Source organism: Polypterus senegalus, chromosome 3 (genome assembly GCF_016835505.1).
Source record: "Polypterus senegalus isolate Bchr_013 chromosome 3, ASM1683550v1, whole genome shotgun sequence".
NCBI lineage: Eukaryota > Metazoa > Chordata > Cladistia > Polypteriformes > Polypteridae > Polypterus > Polypterus senegalus.
In genome coordinates, this window is record NC_053156.1 from 62,079,017 (window position 1) to 62,098,845 (window position 19,829).

Sequence of the window (19,829 nt, forward strand, 5' to 3'; positions counted from 1 at the left end):
AATTTTTTTTACATTAATTGGTCATCATTTCAAATTCTGAGATATTATGGCTCAAGATGTTAACTGTTGCTGATATTTGGAGGTGTGAAACATTCATAATTACTGATTTTCAGTGATTCAAGTGTATGGTGCCTTTAAGTTTCTGTGCCGGTAAATGCATTTGGTTCTCCTTTGCCATAAAAGCAAATGCACATGTTCAGTACATGCAACTGAAACATGCAGAGAATTGGTATAAGGCTGCGTTACAGAGATTGAAAGGAGCAGTAAACTTGTTGAAAAGAAGATCTCTATATTGGTTGCTACGACACTGATTGGATATGAAACCTCTGACTATGAGCAGAAAACAGTTATGAGTAAGGTTTGTTGGGTTCTAGTTTTAGCCAGCATTACAGGCAACCTTTCCTGTAACCAAAAAACAATGTCTGCAACCATGAAGCCTGAACAAAGTGGTTATTTCTTTTATACTACTTAGATAGACATTGTGCTTTTATATTTATTTATTTTTTTATTTATTTATTAAATGTCACTAGTATTAATTAAATTGTCAATTACCAGTCTCCAAAAATGAAGTATTGATAGTAGGATGCCAGATTACTGAAACAAAGAAAAACATGATATATAGTCACATGCTTATTGATTTGTGTTGGTGGTGGTTGATACCCATGTACAACTGAGCTCACATTTTAAAGGTGTTTTTTAAATCTCCCCATAACCACAAAGCCCCCCACCTTTAAGTTGACACCGTTGTTTGTATTTGTACTGTTTTATGACCAATATTTTCCTCATTTTTGTAGAAAATATCCCGGAGAAATGGACTCCTGAGGTAAAACATTTTTGCCCTAATGTGCCTATCATCCTTGTTGGAAACAAAAAGGACCTGCGAAATGATGAGCATACAAGGAGGGAATTGGCCAAAATGAAGCAGGTATGTTAGGTAAAACTTCCAGGCTAAGTTTTACATGGTGAACTAGTACTGCAAAAGTATTGTAAAACTCAAATTTTAGAATGGTATGGTACTGGCATTTTGGGGTTTTTGGTACCAGAACTTGTGAGATTTATGAACTTTTTGAGACCCTCCCCAACAGGACGACATGCAGAAACACACAGAAACGCGATTGCCTCTTTTGAGACCCTTCCTAAGAGGATGACACACAGAAGTATGACTGCCACGTCTGTTGAGGGTTGCTTGTCTGTCGCTGAGGCAACCGTAGATTCGGCCACAGAAACAATTACAAGCTGACCACTGCCACACACAAATCGCCAGTCACCTTATGGGTGATGCAGGGAACATTATAACTTGGCCACTGACCTGGCCCCGACCCTTCCTGTTTGCTGTGTCTGTGTATAGTAGAAAGGTAGATCCTGCTACAATAAATGACCTTGCTGTTTTAACTTGAATAAAGCTGGTTTTGCTAAAGTACTGAGACTCCACTTAGTCTTTGGGGTGCAAGGCACTGATTTGCACGTCACAAAGTAAACTCGTTATTGCAGTTGTGGAAAAATCTGTTTTGTAGACTGAACACCCCTTCGATATAATTGGAACTTCACAGCTATCAAGGTGGGACGTGGTGGGCCCAATGGCATGGCATAATAGGGACGCAAGCAATTGTGATGCACTCCGGAGAGGCCAGAGTAAGATGAGAATGGGCATGGTTAGGAGTTATTTGCTTCTGAACCATTTTGGTACCAGTATGGAGGTCTTAAAGCTGGTATCGATAACTAACAATTAAAAATTTACTACCAAGGCAACACTATCCAGACTAATAAGAAATACCATATCAAAGGGATTAATGAAAGCTATCAGAACATTTAACTCCTAGTATACAGTTCAATTTGATTGTCTTTGTCTGCTTATGTTTTTTTTTTTTTTTTTATATAAAAGACAGGAGGGCTAATTGCTTAGACAGTGAATCCATCTCAGTCATACAGTTAAAACCCAACAGTTTCCTGGAGATCCATCCCACCTAATCAAACCCCACAACATCTGTTGTTTTGTGGAATTTATACATTAAGAGGTAATTTTACGCAGAGTATGCATAGGACAGTCTTTAGATCATTCTCCTGCACTCCAAAAACTTGCCTGCTAGACTACTTGTATGTCAACTCTAAATTGGTCTAATGGAGATGTGTGTTTAAGTGTCATCCTACAAACTCTGATGTTCTTACCTTTATACAGCTTTGCATTTGGGCCGCCTTTTTTCTTTTTTTTTCCTGGTTATATGCAGTTTGCCCTCTTAAGACAGTAATGGACACCTTTGCATGAAATCTTCGGTTTCTTGGCAGTTTGGCACATAGAATAGAATTCATTAAACAACAATGCTTTGACATGTTTATTGGGAAAGCAGTCTCATTTTGGACATTTTATTTAGTCCAGAATTGAACTTGAAGAATGCCAATACCTTACAACCCAAGGAAAGATCGTTTGCTTTATTGAACAGAATAAAAGGTTTCAAAAGTGCTAACATATGTTTAAAGCTACGTGGTTATTATAATAACTTGATTGGTTAAGGGTGAGCCAAGAGTTTGCCATTAGAATGCTGGAGTAATGGTTGCTGATATAAAAAGTGGCAGTTTCATGTGGGAAAATAAAAATTTTAAATGTACCCTGATTTAAAAAAAAAAAAAAAAAAAACATAACTTTTGGGTTATTCCAAACTTTTGAAGCTTGTATATGTGACTGGAGTTCCTTGTTTACCAAAGTGTTGCTAGTGGTGATCTTCTCTAACAGCATGACAATCCCTGAACCTGTAATTCTGGATATATTAAATTATTCTGAAAGTTTTAGCACCTAATATTGGCAGAATTCTTTGAATTATCTGTCTTCTTTAAAGGGTTGAATTGCGTAATCCACAGCATGGAATTCTTTATCTCATTTTATTGGAAGTTGGACACATAAGCAGAATTAAAATCCAGTTCTAATCATGGATCAATCAGCAGCTAGAACTGGTTTCACACTTTTAATTAATCAAAACAAATATTTTAAAATAGTCTTGTTTTAATCGGTAGTCCAGAATAAGATTTAACATCTGTGCGCTTTAAATAAACTAGATTAACAAAAAAAATTGTGAATAGCATCGTAACATTTATTTATAGCAAAGAGATCCTTTAGCAAAGAGAATACGTGTCACTGCATGTAACCAGCAATACTTGCTGCTGCTCAATAAGCTCTGTCACTGGTAAGCAGCTCTCTGTTTAGCAGAGAAGTGGTATTGATTGTGATAATTTGTTTTTGGTTATTGTTCCACCTGCATTTTTGCTGCTTAGGGCATTGTGGTGCATTAGTTATCAATGCTTTCTCGTTGTTAAGGTCCCATTTTTGGCCTTAATAATCAGTCCAGGAGAGTTGTCAGATGCTTCCCTAACCCTCGGGGTTACTTAAGACCATAGCATAATTTATAGCCCACTTAAAACAATATCAGTTCTGTAGGTGGGTGTGTGGCCTCGGGATGTATGATGGGGTGAGTAGGGCTGATTGCATTTGCACAAGAGTATGGTTAGTTCCATTTGCTTCATGCACTTCCCATGGGTTGTAATTGAGATACTGCAACTGCAGAAGCAGAAGAAGCAAAGTGGTTAGTAGCCCCACAGAGCAGCTAACGATCAGTCTCTCCAGGGGTGGATCATCCCCTGGTGTCTTCCTAATGATCCTGAAGATGCTGAGAGAAGCATCGTGGAAAGCTGAATAGAGTCGGCTTGGAGCATATTGGTGGGACAAGAACCAGAATTGGGCACCACAGCTGCTAAAGGCTTTGACAGCTGGAAAACTGCTGTGGTCAACTGGGGAAACAAAGAAGGATCACTATAACAAGAGAAAAACCATACTCTAACCTAACATGCATAAATACTAAGATAGCATTTTTACAGGAGACTTGTTTAAGCAGTAAGGACCAGTTTAGACTGTAAAGAGATTGGATTGGCTACATTTTCCACTCCAGCTATACAAAGGAAACTGCAGGTGTGGGAATCTTAATACATAAAACAATCTCCTTTGTTGCATCAGTAGTATTTCAACTTCAAGGTTGATATGTCATGGTGATGGGTAATCAAATCTAATATAATTTTGATAAATATCTATCCATCTAATGAGGATGATAGATTTTATCCAAAATCTATTTGCATATTTTCCCATTATGAACACTCTTGAAATTAAAATAGCTGGATACTTTTTAATGTTTTTTTTTTTTAAATCCACACCTGGATAGGTCTCCAACAACAGTGGCAATAACATCTAATACCGCAAAAACAAACCCACAGTTTGTAATGGATCATAACTTATCAGACCCATAGAGATTCTTAAATCCAAACTCGAGAATATTCCATCATCTCACCAATACATCATAGTTACTCGAGAATTTATTATTTCATATCCATAATTTAATGCCCACTATCAAGCACTTCAAGGCAGAGAATCTTATCTGTTGCAGCTCTGAATGTTCACTTTTCTACCCTGTCAAACCTACACAGTGTATTTTTGAAAAATGTCCACAATTAAAATTATGTAGAGAATTGTATATAGATAATGTCTTTGCATCTTAATGAACAATTATGCCTCAAATTTAACTTTCCAGCATCACATTTTTTTCCCACTTCTTTCAAATCAGTAACTTTGCTAAAATGAACCTACCCAATTTTTCACACCTTCCATCATTTTTTATTCCAGAGGAAGTACTGATCAATCTTGGACCCTGACAGCATTTCAGTAATATATTAAAACATTTTAAAGTCTTTTCTTTTCAAAGATCTTAGGATATGGTGGTGAAAGGATTCACTTAATACTTCAGAAAAAGAGTGGAAGGCAAGCTATGCATAGATTACACTCTAGCACCCACCTTTTATAAAAAATAAAAAAACAATCCTGCATGTGGTTGGTTTTTTTTTGATTGATTGGTGGTTTTTAACTCATAGAAGAACACTTGGTTTTATGAAACATTTATTTATTGACTGTTTTATTGGAGGCTTGTAGAGCACTACACTTTGAATTTTTATTTGTTGAATAAAAGCATTCATGCACTTTCACCACCTCTTGCAGTGCTATGGATCCTCATTTGCCCAGTTCATCCCGGTTGCGTTATCGATGATTTTATGTTCAAGTGGTGCCTGGGTGTGTGCAGCTAACTTGGAACTCGCACTTCCCATTTGACCTCAGTACATTTTGCCTAGTTTTGTGAAGTTTCTAAACTTTTCCTCAAGATCACTCCATTACTGAGGTTTAGGTGTAAATTCTTAGTATTTTATGTTTTAAATTATTACTGCTTCAGTCTAATTTTAGTTTGAAATATTTGTTTTAAATTAACTAACAAAGCATTATGCTCTTTTTTGCCTATATTTCCTTTCATTTGATAGATGTTTTTAGTGCAAGGTCTACTCTGAATTTCATTTTGTCATTACACTGTTTTTAACATTAAAAATTTAAATCATTCTAATTTTAAATGGGATAGATTAGAGTGGGATGAGTGTTGTAGGTTTAATTTTTTTCTTTTTAGTAATCATTCCATGGTTATTCTATACTGACATAATTCTTCTCCCTGTCCATAAAATAGTTTTATCGAAAAGAAACTTTACCTGACATCAATAGTGTGTTTTATGTTTTTTTTTTTTATAAATTGGTATGTGCAAAATCGATCAGTATCAGGGTGTGAGGTACTGTGGTGTGTTGCTTTTTGTCACAGTCCTCATTTTTTATATATAATATATATTTTGTAATTAATAGTTAACTTTTTGATGAGGGAGAACATACTAGATTAGTCAGTTTCAAAGTCATTATTTGTACCAGTTTGGCTATACCCATTTATTTATTTATTTATTTATTTTTAAAGACAAAATACAGAAGTGATCTTTATATTCATGTAACAAGATCAAGAAATTCATCAAACAATAAGCTTCTAAATGTAACCTTATAGTTTGTAACTGCACTGTTTCATTATTGCATCATAAGCCTGGGGTCCGGATTGGTGCCTCATAGACCCTGGAGATTGAGTTTGATTCTTGTCAGGTTACTGTCTATGTAAAGTTTTTTGTTTTCTCGTGTCTTTTAATATATATTCCAAGTACAAAAAATGGTAATACAAATTGAATAGGAACTCTAAAATCCCAAAATTAGCATTAATATGTGCCCTGTGGTAAACAACCACATTCAGAGTTGTCTGCTAAATGCCTAATTTTGAAAAGAATGGATTTTTGGCTAACGGCAACAGTAAAAAATGAATTTAATAATGTGAATGCAAGCCTAAAAAATAAAAGGGTCCACTGAAATAATCACTTATGTCAGATTGTCCTTTCTTACAAAAGTACTAAAGAAATAGTGGGGCTAAAATATAAAGTATATCTTGCTTCAAACCAAATTCATTCCTTAGGACTGTCCTTCTAACCTTTCATTTCTGTTGATTTCATAGGAACCGGTAAGGCCAGAAGAAGGGAGAGATATGTCAAACAGGATCAGTGCTTTTGGCTACCTGGAGTGCTCTGCCAAGACAAAGGAGGGGGTACGGGAAGTGTTTGAAATGGCAACACGGGCAGCCCTACAGGTGCGGAAACGCAAAAAGAGAAATGGGTGCCTGCTGTTGTGAAATGGAATGACAAAGAAGGCTAACAAATCTAGTAACTTTTCCAACAACCATCTGTACTGTATATTCTCCCCACTTTCTCTCATGCATATTTTTCATGGCCCAGGAGCTAATTTCACCTCTGTGGCTCACATTGTGGGATTCTTGTTTATGGGTAGATGTGGGGAACCTAATTGAATTCAGCTACGCATCTGACAAGATGCTTTACAGAATGAAGTTTAAGAAAAAGTCTTATTTTTAGTCTGGGGAACCTGTCCCTTGACCTACAGTTTGCCTTGGTCTTTTTTGTGTGTGGAGATATATATATTTTTGTCAGTCCCTTTCTTTCTTCTCTTATACTACTTACCAATTTTTGTCTTCATTTGTTTCCTGGTTGACAAGGTGGGGCAGCATGTCATCATATTAGTGTGCCGTACTTGTGTTTTGAGGATCAGGGTGCAACAGAATTGGTTACCAGAGCTGGCCAAATTGATTGTGTCTAAGATATCTCAGCTTGCAGACCAGCTGTGGCTGTTGGAAAAATGGTCTAGATTTCTATATAAATATAAAGACAAGTATACTTGAATATTCCTTTTTTTTCTGTCAGGCCACAAGAGATAGCATTTTCATATCTACAGAACACAACTACAAGAAAGTGATTTATTTGTCTAAAATGCACATAGAAGTATTTTAAGTTGTAATTTTTTTTTGTAAAGCAGATACTTAACTCTTGCTTCAGGAGATGGCTGGCTATTTCACCAGCACTCTTGAGGTTGGTTAGAGCAATAATAATGACTACAATGAGATATGATAGTAAATTTACCATTTTTAAGCTATATAATGCTGACAGGCACACAAGTACTGGCTTGAGCAGTTGGTGTAAATAAAGACCCCAGAAATGAAATATATGAAAATGAGAAATCATCAAGAGCACCAGCCAGGTCTCTGAATCTGAGGCCTTAGTGTGCTACCTTGTTTATGATCATTTACTTGATATGCTCTTCCTAAGCAGGAGAAGGAAGTGTGTGTCAAGTTGTGTGTGTGTTTTTTTTTTTTTGGTAAATGTTGCCATTCTTTTTCATTTTCAAAATAAATCCTTTTATGCGAGTTGCTGTCAGATGAATATATGATGGTTTTGCCTCATTACAACTCCAAGACCAAATCTGTTAAGCCAAGTGTAATAGAATGACTTGTTTTCCATAGCTTGATTTCAGAAAGTGGTGGGCTTTTATATATTATAACCATTAGCCAAGTTCTTGATTTCATAAGTGCATCTTGTAATGCAGTTTTTCCTGGTTTTCCAGTTGTTTACAAGATCGTATTCTAATTTGCATTCTGATTTGATGTTTGATTAAAAAATAAAATATTCAGATTAAAAAAAAAAAATTGTAATACTTTTAAATAATGTCTAAAAATGTTAGTCACTTGTTTCCTAACCTTTATAATGTAAAAAAACTTTAATTTTACATTACGATTTCCATGCACCAAAGCTGCTGGTAGCAAGAAAAAGCAAAGACAGTTGTAGGCAGCTCAGGGCAGGCCCTAATGGAGCAGCTTCGCAGGTAAGGGACTGAGAACAACAGAAAAGCTTGTTAGTTGCCACCTTATTTTGCTTAACTTCCTTTAGTAGTCTACAAAGAGCTAAGACTGTTTTCCATTTACCATTTTGTAGCCAGAAAGCTTATTTGAGTGCTGTGACAACAGTGGGTATGTTTATTGAACATCATCTGTGGTCAGGCTCTGGTGACCACTTGCACCTGCCTTTTGATAAATTTTGTGAATCTTATTCTTAAATCTGTGAAGCTGGAAGGGAGAGGTATGCACGCTTTCTTAAAAAAAAAAAAAGGCAAATTTCTATGAAAGCCCATTGTCAGTGCTTTGTAATTCAGTGAATTTTGCTGTAGTGAATGTTCAAAGAAATCAAACAAGGAATGATAATAAAAGTATTTTTTGCAGTTGTTTTGAGCTGCCTCTTTTTTAATAGTTGTCACCAGGTGATGTTTATGTTGATGCCCCTAAATGTTTCAGTTACTGATAGCTGAGTACATTTTAAGACCAGGTAAGCAGTAGGCACAGTTTCATCTTAAACCAAAAACTGTAAACAAAGTTTTCAATTCATGGAGTCCTGCATGAATTTATGGAGTAGTATCTTCTTTCCAGTAGGCTGTCTGTAGTGGTCTGTGTAGTGGTTTCTTTCTAACTACTGCATGAAAAGTAACTAATTGGAAGGACTTCTCATACAGTTTCAACTTTCATGGCATATAAATAATGGGCAAATTTAAACATTTCTTATTAACTGAATGCAGCTATTTATCATCCAACTACTCTTAACTTGCACAGACAGAGTAAACAAAGTAATCAGTATAAAATTATTCCAAACAGTTGGAATCTTTTGATCTTTGTGAGGAGAACTGTGCATAATTTCAACATTTGAATAATTGTACATGCACTTAACTGGCTCTTAAGGTAGCTGATGACATAATAACATGAGATTTATCCTGTGACATGGTCATGCTTCCTATAGTTTTAACAAGTGTGAGTGTAAGCTTTGCCATAGTTTAAGGCTGCATATTTTGTCCTTTTTGTCTGTTTAGTTCTGTTCCACCCAAAGGCTTTGTTCAGCTGCGGTAACAAAAAATGTACTGTACAGAAGTGTGGCAAGTGTCTAATATTGGTAAAGTTGTCAGTATGCTTTGAAAATATCTGATTGGAGTTTTCTCCTGTCAAGCCATTGCAATTGTATGGGATTCAAAACTCATTTTTCCTTTGTGTGCTCAATTTTTTTTTGTTCTGCCTTTCAGCCTTGTTGCAATTTTGAAAACTCATCTGTGTCAAATAAAACAATTTATTGTTGCATTTTCATACGTTCAGGTCTGCCATCTCTGTAAAAATGTGTGCACCTTTCAGCAGTGTGTTCTTCACCTGTGGCTTGCCTGTCTACTCTGTGCCATTTTCACTTCTCCATGTGGAACACAGTTGTGTGCTTTATGCTATTGGCTCCAAATGTATGAACAGCATTATAATCCAATTCTCAATCAAATCATGAACTACAGGATTGGTTGACTATCGAAGAGACAACTTTTCACCAATTTACATTAAGTGTTCTTATTTCACGCAGCCTATGGAACGAGAGTGGCAGCATGTTATGTTATTTAGGCATGCAAGTAGAGTTCCATTGTACTTTGTACACATGATAATACATCTGAACTGATTACAATACGTTTTTTAAAATGATACATTTTTTGAAAGAGCCAAGGCCGACTGTATGTTGCTGCAAAGTTCATGGTGCCAGTTCACACTTAGGTTTTACACACTTTTTGTGGTATGTTGTATTCATGCACAATTTAAAAAAAAAAAAAAAACTGGGGAAAGGAAAAAGGAGTTTATGTGAGAAAGCTATGCTTAAAGCTTGTTGGTCTGTGAAATGTCTTTCATGCAAGATATAGACTGTCAAACTTCTGTGTTTTGTTGTGGCTTTGGGTCTGCCAGAATTGTTCCTGTCAGAGGTCCCCCCAAGTTGTTAACCCATTACATTTTACCTGAAAAAGGCCCTTAGGTATAATTTTGTTTTGTTTAACCTTATACAGATTATAATTTACTGTGCCTTTGTACCACTTCAGATTATTCACCGGACTTCTTGAAAAGATTTTTGTTCTCTAGTAATGCCTGTATCTTTGGATCAGAGAGATCCATAGTAATAAAGCAGCAACAGTCTTAAGCTAAAGCCAAACCTGGGGCCTCGTTTATAAAACTTTGCTTAGGTTCCATAGTAAAATTTTGTTTATGCAAGAAAGGGAAAAGGATCCACGGTAAATTCATTTATAAATCTCAAATCAACTTAAAACTGTGCCAATGTGCTTGTTGCCACTGCCTATCACTAACCATATATAGCAAAAAAAAAAAAAACCAAACGTTTTTGGATATGCATGACCTACTCACCATATAACTTTGCCTGTGTTCCTGAATGACATCTGTACTACTAACCATGGAAGAAAAAAGGAAACCAGGTAGAAACAGACTTCAGTGAATGCAAATTTGAATTATAGTATTGATTGAAGTGGAGAATCGCAACAAACAGTGTTTCTTGGTCGCTCTGTAGGAGTCGCAAAGAAATGGGGGGAAAAAATCAAGCGTGGGAGCAAATGACTCAGTTGCCAAAGTGAAGAAAAAATGGTCAGTTATAAAGGTTGGAGTGAAAAGGAGAATTGCAGAATACAGCCATACTGCGCATGCTACTGGCAGAGGTACCGATACAGCCGACCTCCGCTCCTTTGGCTTGCAAGTTGCAGTTGTCATAAGTGAAACGGCCATCAGTGGCTTTCTGTCAGACTGTGACAAGGATTCAGGTGTCAAGATGACAGGGGAGAGCACATTCTGTTTTGCAGCATTCAATATCACAATTCTATAGACAATTACAAAAATTATATAAAATGAAACAGTATGATTGTGCAAGTTGTTAATGAACACACGTGATCAATGTGTTTGTATGTTTATTTTACCGTTCTGCAGATTGTAATTTGCCAAGTGGAGAGAGCAAGAGCACCTGCTGTCCGCCAGTTCAGGGAGCCTGACACGCCGTGTTCTGAGTGATGACGTGCTGTAGATGCACCAAGAATTGATTCAGGTTATTCATGCCTTGTGTCAATCTGAGGCAGGCTGTCAGCCAAGGGTTGTGAGATATTAACAGCATCCCTATACGTAAAATACTTCATCCAAGTAAATGTTAAATACATCCAGTAGTTTATTCTCACTGCATTTTATTTATAACATGCAAATATCTTAGAATTGACATTGCAGGGATGTCCTGAGAGATGGGATCAGGGTCATCTATTTGCTCATCTTGGCCCGTCTCACGTGGCAGAGAGAGTCCACCTTTCTGCACTGTGTTGTGCCATACTCGCAAGCCATCGTGCTGTGGCAAAACTTACTGGAGTTATACAGCAGTGTGCCGCTCAATGAGTCCAAACACAGCTACCTATGGTTGAAGTCAGAAATTGAAACAGAATTCTTTAAAACTCATAACCCTGCCACAGATTTTATACTAATAAACTATAAATTTGGCATAGCATTTAACACATCTACACTGTGCAAGGCAAAAGTAATCTTTTTCCAACAGTAGTAGACAGATTATTTCTTTTTTTATTGACTATATCACAATTCCAGTGGGTTGCAAGTCTATGTACATTTTAACTGTTCTTTTAAACAATTTGGAACATTCCAGAAAATTATGGCAAGCCTTTAGGCAATTCAACAGTTAGCTTCGGATAGCCAGTTAACCTAATTGGAGTTAACATGTGGATGTATGTTAGTTAAGGCCTACCATCAAACGCTGCTTGATGTAGTGAAAGAATCAAAAATCAACCAAAACCTCAGGAAGAAAAATGTCAACCTCCACAAATCTGGTTAATCGTTGGGAACAGTTTCCAAATGCTTGAAGATTCCACATTTATGTGTACAGACAATAACACACAAGTCTAAACCCCATGGGACCACACAGGCGTCATACTACTCTTGAATGAGATGTATTCCGTCTCCTAAAGAAGAACGTGCAAATCAATCCTAGAACAACCGCAAATGACACCATGAATATGCTGCAAGAAACAAGGTTGACAAGTACTGTAGCCACAGTAAAACAAGTCTTAATATCCGCATAACCTGAAAGGCTGCTCAACAAGGAAGAAGCTACTGCTCCAAAGCTGCTATAAGAAAGATGGAACGCAGTTTGCAGTGACAAATGGGGACAAAGATCTTGCTTACTGGAGAAAGGTCCTCTGGTCTGATGAATCCAAGGTTAAAGTGTTTGGTGATAATGACCATTGTTATGTTTGTTGGTAAAAGGGTGAAGCTTGCAAGCCAAAGAACACCATCCCAATCTTCAAGCATGGAGGTGGGTGCATAATGTTGTTGGCGTGCATTGCTGTAGGAGGGTCTGGTGCACTTCACAAAACAGATGGCATCATGAAGAAGGAAAATTATGTAGATATACGGCAGCAACATCTCCAAGAGATCAGTAAGGAAGTTGAAGCTCAGTCACAAATCAACAATGAAATCAAGCATACCTCAAAGATTGTGGCAAAATGGTTTAAGGTATTGGAGTGGCCATCATAAAGCCCTGACCGAAGTCCAACTGAAAATGTATGGTTAGAACTGAAAAGGCATGTGCCAGCAAGGAGGCCTATGCACCTGTCCCAGTTACAAAAGTTCTGTCTGGAGGAATGGGCCAAAATTCAAGCAACTTATTGTACGAAACTTTGTGGAAGGCTACCTGAAACGTTTAGCTCAACTTAAACAATTTAAAGGCAATGCTACCAAATATTCACAAAGTGTATGTAAGCGTGTGATCCACTGGAATTGTGATATCGTCAATAAAAAGTGGAATAATCTGTCTGTGAACACTGTTGGAAACAATTACTTTTGCCCTACACAAAGTAGATGTCTTAAATGATATGCCAAATGTATAGTTTGTTAGTATAAAATCTGTGGAGGACTCCAAGTGAGTTTTAAAGAATTCACCCTAAATTGTTTTTATGTTAACAACTGTACACTTAATGAAGCTGTGGCCTGTTCTATCACCGATTGTGTGCCTTTCATTGCATCTCCTCTCGTGTGCTGTTTGTGGGTTAGCGAGTGATCTGAGGAGCCAGTCTCTCTTTGGGGTACCCACTATCCCCTGAAAGAAAGATCATTCAAGTTGTCTGAAGTACCAAACTTAATTGCACTCCTATTGAAGTAGGTTTACTTACCAAGAAGCCAACCGTCAAACGCAGCATGACCCCGAAGTCTGCATCCCACTCTACTGTTTGATGAAATGAATGAAGTGTGGTTTCGAGCCAAGCCACCTTGCGATCGTGTGTGTTAGATGCGTTTGAGCATCGCCTGGTAGTTGGGTGTTAATCAAATAAAAATGCTTTCTGTTTATGAAAGCAAATTTGTTCTGTGAAGGCACCTTTATCGCAATATGCATGCAGTCATTGCCCCAATGACATTAGAAAAATCGATATTTCTGCAAGTTGCCTTGTGATCTTAACTTACCCAATTGGCGGTCAGGAAATCCGATATATGCGGTTAGCATCTTTATTCTACAATCTCATACAAGTGGCATGAAACCCTGAAGCGCACCTGTCGCCAAATGGCTCACGATTGTTAAAAACCTGCACTTGGACAGTTAGAGCTCGCTCACCTTTTACGTTAGTCACCTAAAGTACAACTTGAAATGAAGAACTAACACAGGTAAAGCAGCAGCCCCGTTTGTATTTTCTAGGCAGCTTGTACAACACTCAGAATTTAAAAAAAAATAATAAGTAGCAGTGCCCCCTAGACATGGCCGAAAGGGAACGCTTTTTAAGTGAAAATGTGTAAGCCATCTGGGCAGTTTGCATCGTATGAGGTTAAAGGTATCCATTGTCATGAAAACTGCCAGCACTAGCTTTCATTTGGATTCAGTAATTAACTACTTATTTGTGCATTGCAGCAATATTGAGAAAAATGGTCAAGAGCTTTAGAATTGTCATTTATCAGCCAGCACGCAAGTCCAGGATGAGCTTATAAGTGGTGCCGAAGCCATTGACCAGCAGTAATGCATGTCTATGCCATGCTGTACTTCATCGTGTCTAAATCACAAGTACGGGTCAGTATAGGAGCCATGAGCAGGCTGAAGGATTGTTTTTGCATACCAGCTCAAAATTTTATGCGTGGCTCTGTAATAAATACAGGTATAGTCACTAAATAAACTTCCCAGCAGGAAATTTTAGAATTAAACTATATATAAATGGGGAATCTGGACAACATTTTGGCAGAGAGGTTCAATGGTATGGCGTGTCCTACTGGATAAAAACACACACTCGACTTTACTGTACACAGTGCATCCGGAAAGTATTCACAGCACATCACTTTTTCCACATTTTGTTATGTTACAGCCTTATTCCAAAATGGATTAAATTCATTTTTTTCCTCAGAATTCTACACACAACACCCCATAATGACAACGTGAAAAAAGTTTACTTGAGGTTTTTGCAAATTTATTAAAAATAAAAAATTGAGAAAGCACATGTACATAAGTATTCACAGCGTTTGCCATGAAGCTCCAAATTGAGCTCAGGTGCATCCTGTTTCCCCTGATCATCCTTGAGATGTTTCTGCAGCTTAATTGGAGTCCACCTGTAGTAAATTCGGTTGATTGGACATGATTTGGAAAGGCACACACCTGTCTATGTAAGGTCCCACAGCTGACAGTTCATGTCAGAGCACAAACCAAGCATGAAGTCAAAGGAATTGTCTGTAGACCTCCGAGACAGGATTATCTCGAGGCACAAATCTGGGGAAGGTTACAGAAAAATTTCTGCTGCTTTTGAAGGTCCCAATGAGCATAGTGGCCTCCATCATCCATAAGTGGAAGAAGTTCGAAACCACCAGGACTCTTCCTAGAGCTGGCCAGCCATTTAAACTGAGCGATCTGGGGAAGAAGGTCCTTAGTCAGGGAGGTGACCAAGAACCTGATGGTCACTCTGTCCGAGCTACAGAAGTCCTCTGTGGAGAGAGGAGAACCTTCCAGAAGGACAACCATCTCTGTAGCAATCCACCAATCAGGCCTGTATGGTAGAGTGGCCAGATGGAAGCCACTTCTTAGTAAAAGGCACATGGCAGCACAACTGGAGTTTGCCGAAAGGCACCTGAAGGACTCTCAGACCCTGAGAAACAAAATTCTTTGGTCTGATGAGACAAAGATTGAACTCTTTGGTGTGAATGCCAGACGTCACGTTTGGAGGAAACCAGGAACCACTCATCACCAGGCCAATACCATCCCTACAGTGAAGCATGGTGGTGGCAGCATCATGCTGTGGGGATGTTTTTCAGCGGCAGGAACTGGGAGACTAGTCAGGATAAAGGGAAAGATGACTGCAGCAATGTACAGAGACATCCTGGATGAAAACCTGCTCCAGAGCTCTTGACCTCAGACTGGGGCGACGGTTCATCTTTCAGCAGGACAACGACACTAAGCACACAGCCAAGATATCAAAGGAGTGGCTTCAGGACAACTCTGTGAATGACTTTGAGTGGCCCAACCAGAGCCCAGACTTGAATCCAATTGAACATCTCTGGAGAGATCTTAAAATGGTTGTGCACCGACGCTTCCCATCCAACCTGATGGAGCTTGAGAGGTGCTGCAAAGAGGAATGGGCGAAACTGGCCAAGGATAGGTGTGCCAAGCTTGTGGCATCATATTCAAAAAGACTTGAGGCTGGAATTGCTGCCAAAGGTGCATCGACAAAGTATTGAGCAAAGGCTGTGAATACTTATGTACATGTGATTTCTCAGTTTTTTTTTATTTTTAATAAATTTGGAAAAACCTCAAGTAAACTTTTTAAAGGTGTCATTATGGGGTGTTGTGTGTAGAATTCTGAGGAAAAAAATGAATTTAATCCATTTTGGAATAAGGCTGTAACATAACAAAATGTGGAAAAAGTGATGTGCTGTGAATACTTTCCAGATGCACTGTAGATTAGAGATGTGCTATTCACACTAACACATGAGTCTATTGCTGTTGTTATTTATTGTACTTTGCCAGAAGTTAGTTACGAGATTGGGACACATCACAACTAGTTTTACGGATCTTTTTAACAATTAGAATACAGACTGGTAAAGTGATTCACTCCAGGTCAGTTGGTGAGTCAAAGCAAAAGACTGGCAATCTTAGGTGGTGCCAAGTTACACAGAAAGGCAGGAGACCCTAACCAAGTGGACATTCAGAGTACGGATCACCTGCAATCATCTTCTAATTTATTGGCTATGTTATGTGACCCTGCACTTGAAATCTTAACATTTTTAAACCTTTATAAATGAACTTGTGTGCAGAAGTGTTATTTCATTAAACATGAAGCAGCAGGCCTCTTCCTGCAATGAAAACCTCTGTCTCTGGTGCCATCTAGTGGCAGCACACTTGTAAACTACCTGACAGTCTAATTGAATTGGTCCTAAGGGACCCCTGCAGTTTTTGTTTTAATTGAATTCTAATCTTAATTAAAATGTGGTTATTTCAGTATTTGTAACATTTTGTATTCTATCAACCAGAGGAGTGAACCACTGATTATGAAATGTGTTGAGATATAAACCTGCACCAAAAAGGGTCTCCGAGTAGAGCTTGAGCCTCGCTGGTGTAGCATGAGGGGAACTGATAACATGGAGGAAGACGGTAAAAGTTAGCACACTGACTCTGAGAAGAGACTTTTTTAGTTTGTGGAAGTCAGCTTTTTAAAGAGCTGCAGTTGTTTAATGTCGTTCTTGTCCTGCACACTTTTTGGGATTTTATTAACGAGCAGCGCCATGATTTTCTGGGTGCTCAGCCCCTGCCCCTCCCTATTGCCTGCACGGTGACCCCCTCCATTTCTATGCCTTCTCCTCCGTTTCTTTTGCCATATGAAATTCATCAGGCAGCAGTCATGTGATGAGCAGGTCCAATGAAAGACCACTTGCAACCAGACAGGAGGCTTTCCCAATGGCAGGATGCACAATTCTAGGGTGTAGTTCCTCTGTCAAGTTCTCTCTTTCATTTCTCTTCCTCCTCTCATCAAGTCATTTGTAGCAAGAAGGGCAACAGTGACAATTTTGAAATAAAAAGATGACACCCTGATTGAATGCTAGACAGGGGGAGCTCTTTAGCTGGCTAAGATGGCTGCACTCGACAGCGTCAATGAGGACCCTTAAGTGAGAGTGACACTGCCTGACAGAAGTTTACCACCAGTAATGCGACTTTCTCTCTCAGTCTTCTTTGTGCTGTCCGGAGCTTGAGGGGATGAAGAGTCTTCCACGGGACTCTGTCTGCTGATGCTGCTTTGGGGCTGTTTTGAGAGTTTGTCCTTTGCTCCTCAGTTGTTTTTCTATCATCCTGCGCCAAGTCTCTTTTGGTCGTACTGTTTCTTTTTCTCTCGGGTGTCCATTGAAAAGCTATTTTTGGTAATAAGCTGGAAGCCATCTGACATAGATGTCCCAGCCGTCTCCTTTGACACTTCTGGGTTGCTTCTGCCAAGGGACCTGCCCCTGTCTTGTTTCACAGTTGTTTGTTCAAGGTGGTATTCAAGCAATGGATTTTCAGGATACGCCACAGACGTTTGGTATGGAACACTTTCAGCTTCTGCTTGATGGTGGTAATGGTTTTCCAGTACAAACCATAGAAAAGAATACTTAAGGTGGTGTTCTTGAATATCCTGAACTTTTTGAGGACGCTGGGTCCAGTAGATCTCCAAATAGGCTTGGACAATCTGAAGGTTTGGTGGCCTCTGCTGATTCTGGCATTAATTTCTTGGTTGCAGTCACAGTCTGTTGTCACCTTATTGTCCAGGTAGACAAATTCTTCTGCATCCTCTAGTGGCCTGCTGTTTGACTAGAAGGGGTAGGTTTGGTGTTTTTCCTTGGGACCTGTGTCTTCTTGTTGTTTACCTTGAGTCCAATGATGCTGGCTGTCTCACCGAGATCCTCCATCTTCTGTTGGATGTCTTGTCCATCTGATAGTAGCTCCAGGTTGTCAACATAGTCTAGGACCTCTAGCATAGAACGTAGGGTCCATTGGATGCCCTGTCTCTTTCCTTGGGTAACCTTCTGCATAAGCCAATTGATAGCCAAGGAGAAAAGGATTGGTGTTCACACTGAATGAAACTGTTAGTTTATTGTTGCAGATGACTTTGAGTTCAAAGTTCTCATGGTGGGACTGGATGATGTTGACCAGTGGCAAAGGGATACCATAGTGTCATAGGAATTTCCTAAGCAATGCACAATGTTGGCTGTCAAAAACTTTCTCAAAGATGATGAAAACCATGTAGAGGGGACTACTCCATTCATGGGTCCACTTGAGGATCTGGTGAAGGCTGAAGATATGAACAATGCAGGCTCTCTCCTTCCAGAAACCAGCTTGTTCCTGGTGCAGAGTAGTGTCTGCTGCTGTCATGATGCACTAAAGAGTAAAATGGCTGAAGACTTTGCTAGTAAGATGGGTTATGCCTCTCCAGTTGTTACAAACCCCTAGGTCTCCCATCTTTGGCAGCTTTATGACAATGCCAGTTCTCCATTTGTCTGGGGCTCTCTCCTTTTCCCAGATGCCTTGAAGGATGTGCTGTTAGAAATTTTAGTGTCTCTTGTTTTTCTGCCATCAGCATCAGGGCAGGGCACATGCCATCCTCTCCTGGAGCCTTGCCATTCCTTTCCTAAGTTTGTGAATGGCTTCGCTCACTTCTCTTACCATGACGTCTCCCATGTTGCTATCCAGTTCCTCTTCTGCCTGAGTGATTTTAGAAAGCACTGGTGGATCTAATCAGTTCAGGAGCCTCTGGAAGTGTGGTCTCCATCTCTCTACTTTGGTGTTCTCTTCTGCAATGGGTGTCCCATCCTCAGCCATCACTGGGAGGTCCTGGATCTGTCCTCTGTCACCCACCATTGGGTGACGTCCAAGTCAGTGTACGTATGGTCTTGTGTGCAAAGTTTGTCATATTCTTCACATGGACCAGTGAGATGTTCACGATTTTCATGTTTCTTGGTAATCATATAGACCAGGGGTGGCGAACTCCAGGCCCAGAGTGCTGAAGTGGCTGTAGGTTTTCATTCTTAATTAGTGACCAGTTTTTGTTTCTGATTACTTCTTTTAATTAACTTGATTCAGGCCCCATATTTGTTTCTTTTTCCTTAATTAGTCGCCAAACAATAATGAGACACAAAACAAGCCACCACATGACCAGCTCCCCTGTGCCCATCAAACAATATCTGAAAATAAAGAAAGGTGATGGTCTTGGTAAGGTTGATCTCTCAGCTCTCCAAAACATTTTGACAGCATCTCTGAGAAAAAAACATGAAAATTAAGAGTTTTGGAAATGTGTGCTGTGGCAGAATGAGAGCAGCAACAAACCATGGAGTTAAATAACTGGTTTAATTAACAGCGAGAATTGTCTTCTCATTAAGAAAGTAATTGGAGTCTAATTGGTTGGAGTTTGAAGCCCCAGTTTAGCTGGTCATCTGTTAGCTCGTTTCATATCTCAGTTCTGCTTGGCTGTCATTTAATGAAGAAAGGAATCAATTCAGAGGGCTGAACTCTTCTAACAAGGCTATTAAAGTGATGGGGAAAAGTTAATTAGCAGTGAAAACTGGTCACTGATTAGGAAAAGGGTTAGAATGAAAACCTGTAGCCACTGCGGCACTCCAGGCCTGGAGTTCACCACCCCTGATCTAGACGGTCTTCATGTCCTGCAGCTTGCTGGTTATTTTGGCCTGTTCAGCGAGTCATTCTGTATATTGCTGCCCATCTGT

The 19,829-nt window shown here is 39.0% G+C and overlaps 1 protein-coding gene across 1 annotated transcript in view; it reads left to right on the forward strand.

The window, feature by feature from the left end:
• The window catches only part of LOC120525195 (rho-related GTP-binding protein RhoA-D), a 52,080-nt gene extending 42,193 nt beyond the window's left edge, over positions 1-9,887 (forward strand). Inside the window, exons 4-5 of the mRNA XM_039747302.1 lie at positions 795-925; positions 6,393-9,887. Coding sequence (XP_039603236.1) covers positions 795-925; positions 6,393-6,566 — 305 coding nt within the window. The 3' untranslated portion in view covers positions 6,567-9,887. The remainder of the gene's footprint in view (positions 1-794; positions 926-6,392) is intronic.
• The last annotated feature ends 9,942 nt before the right edge of the window (positions 9,888-19,829 follow it).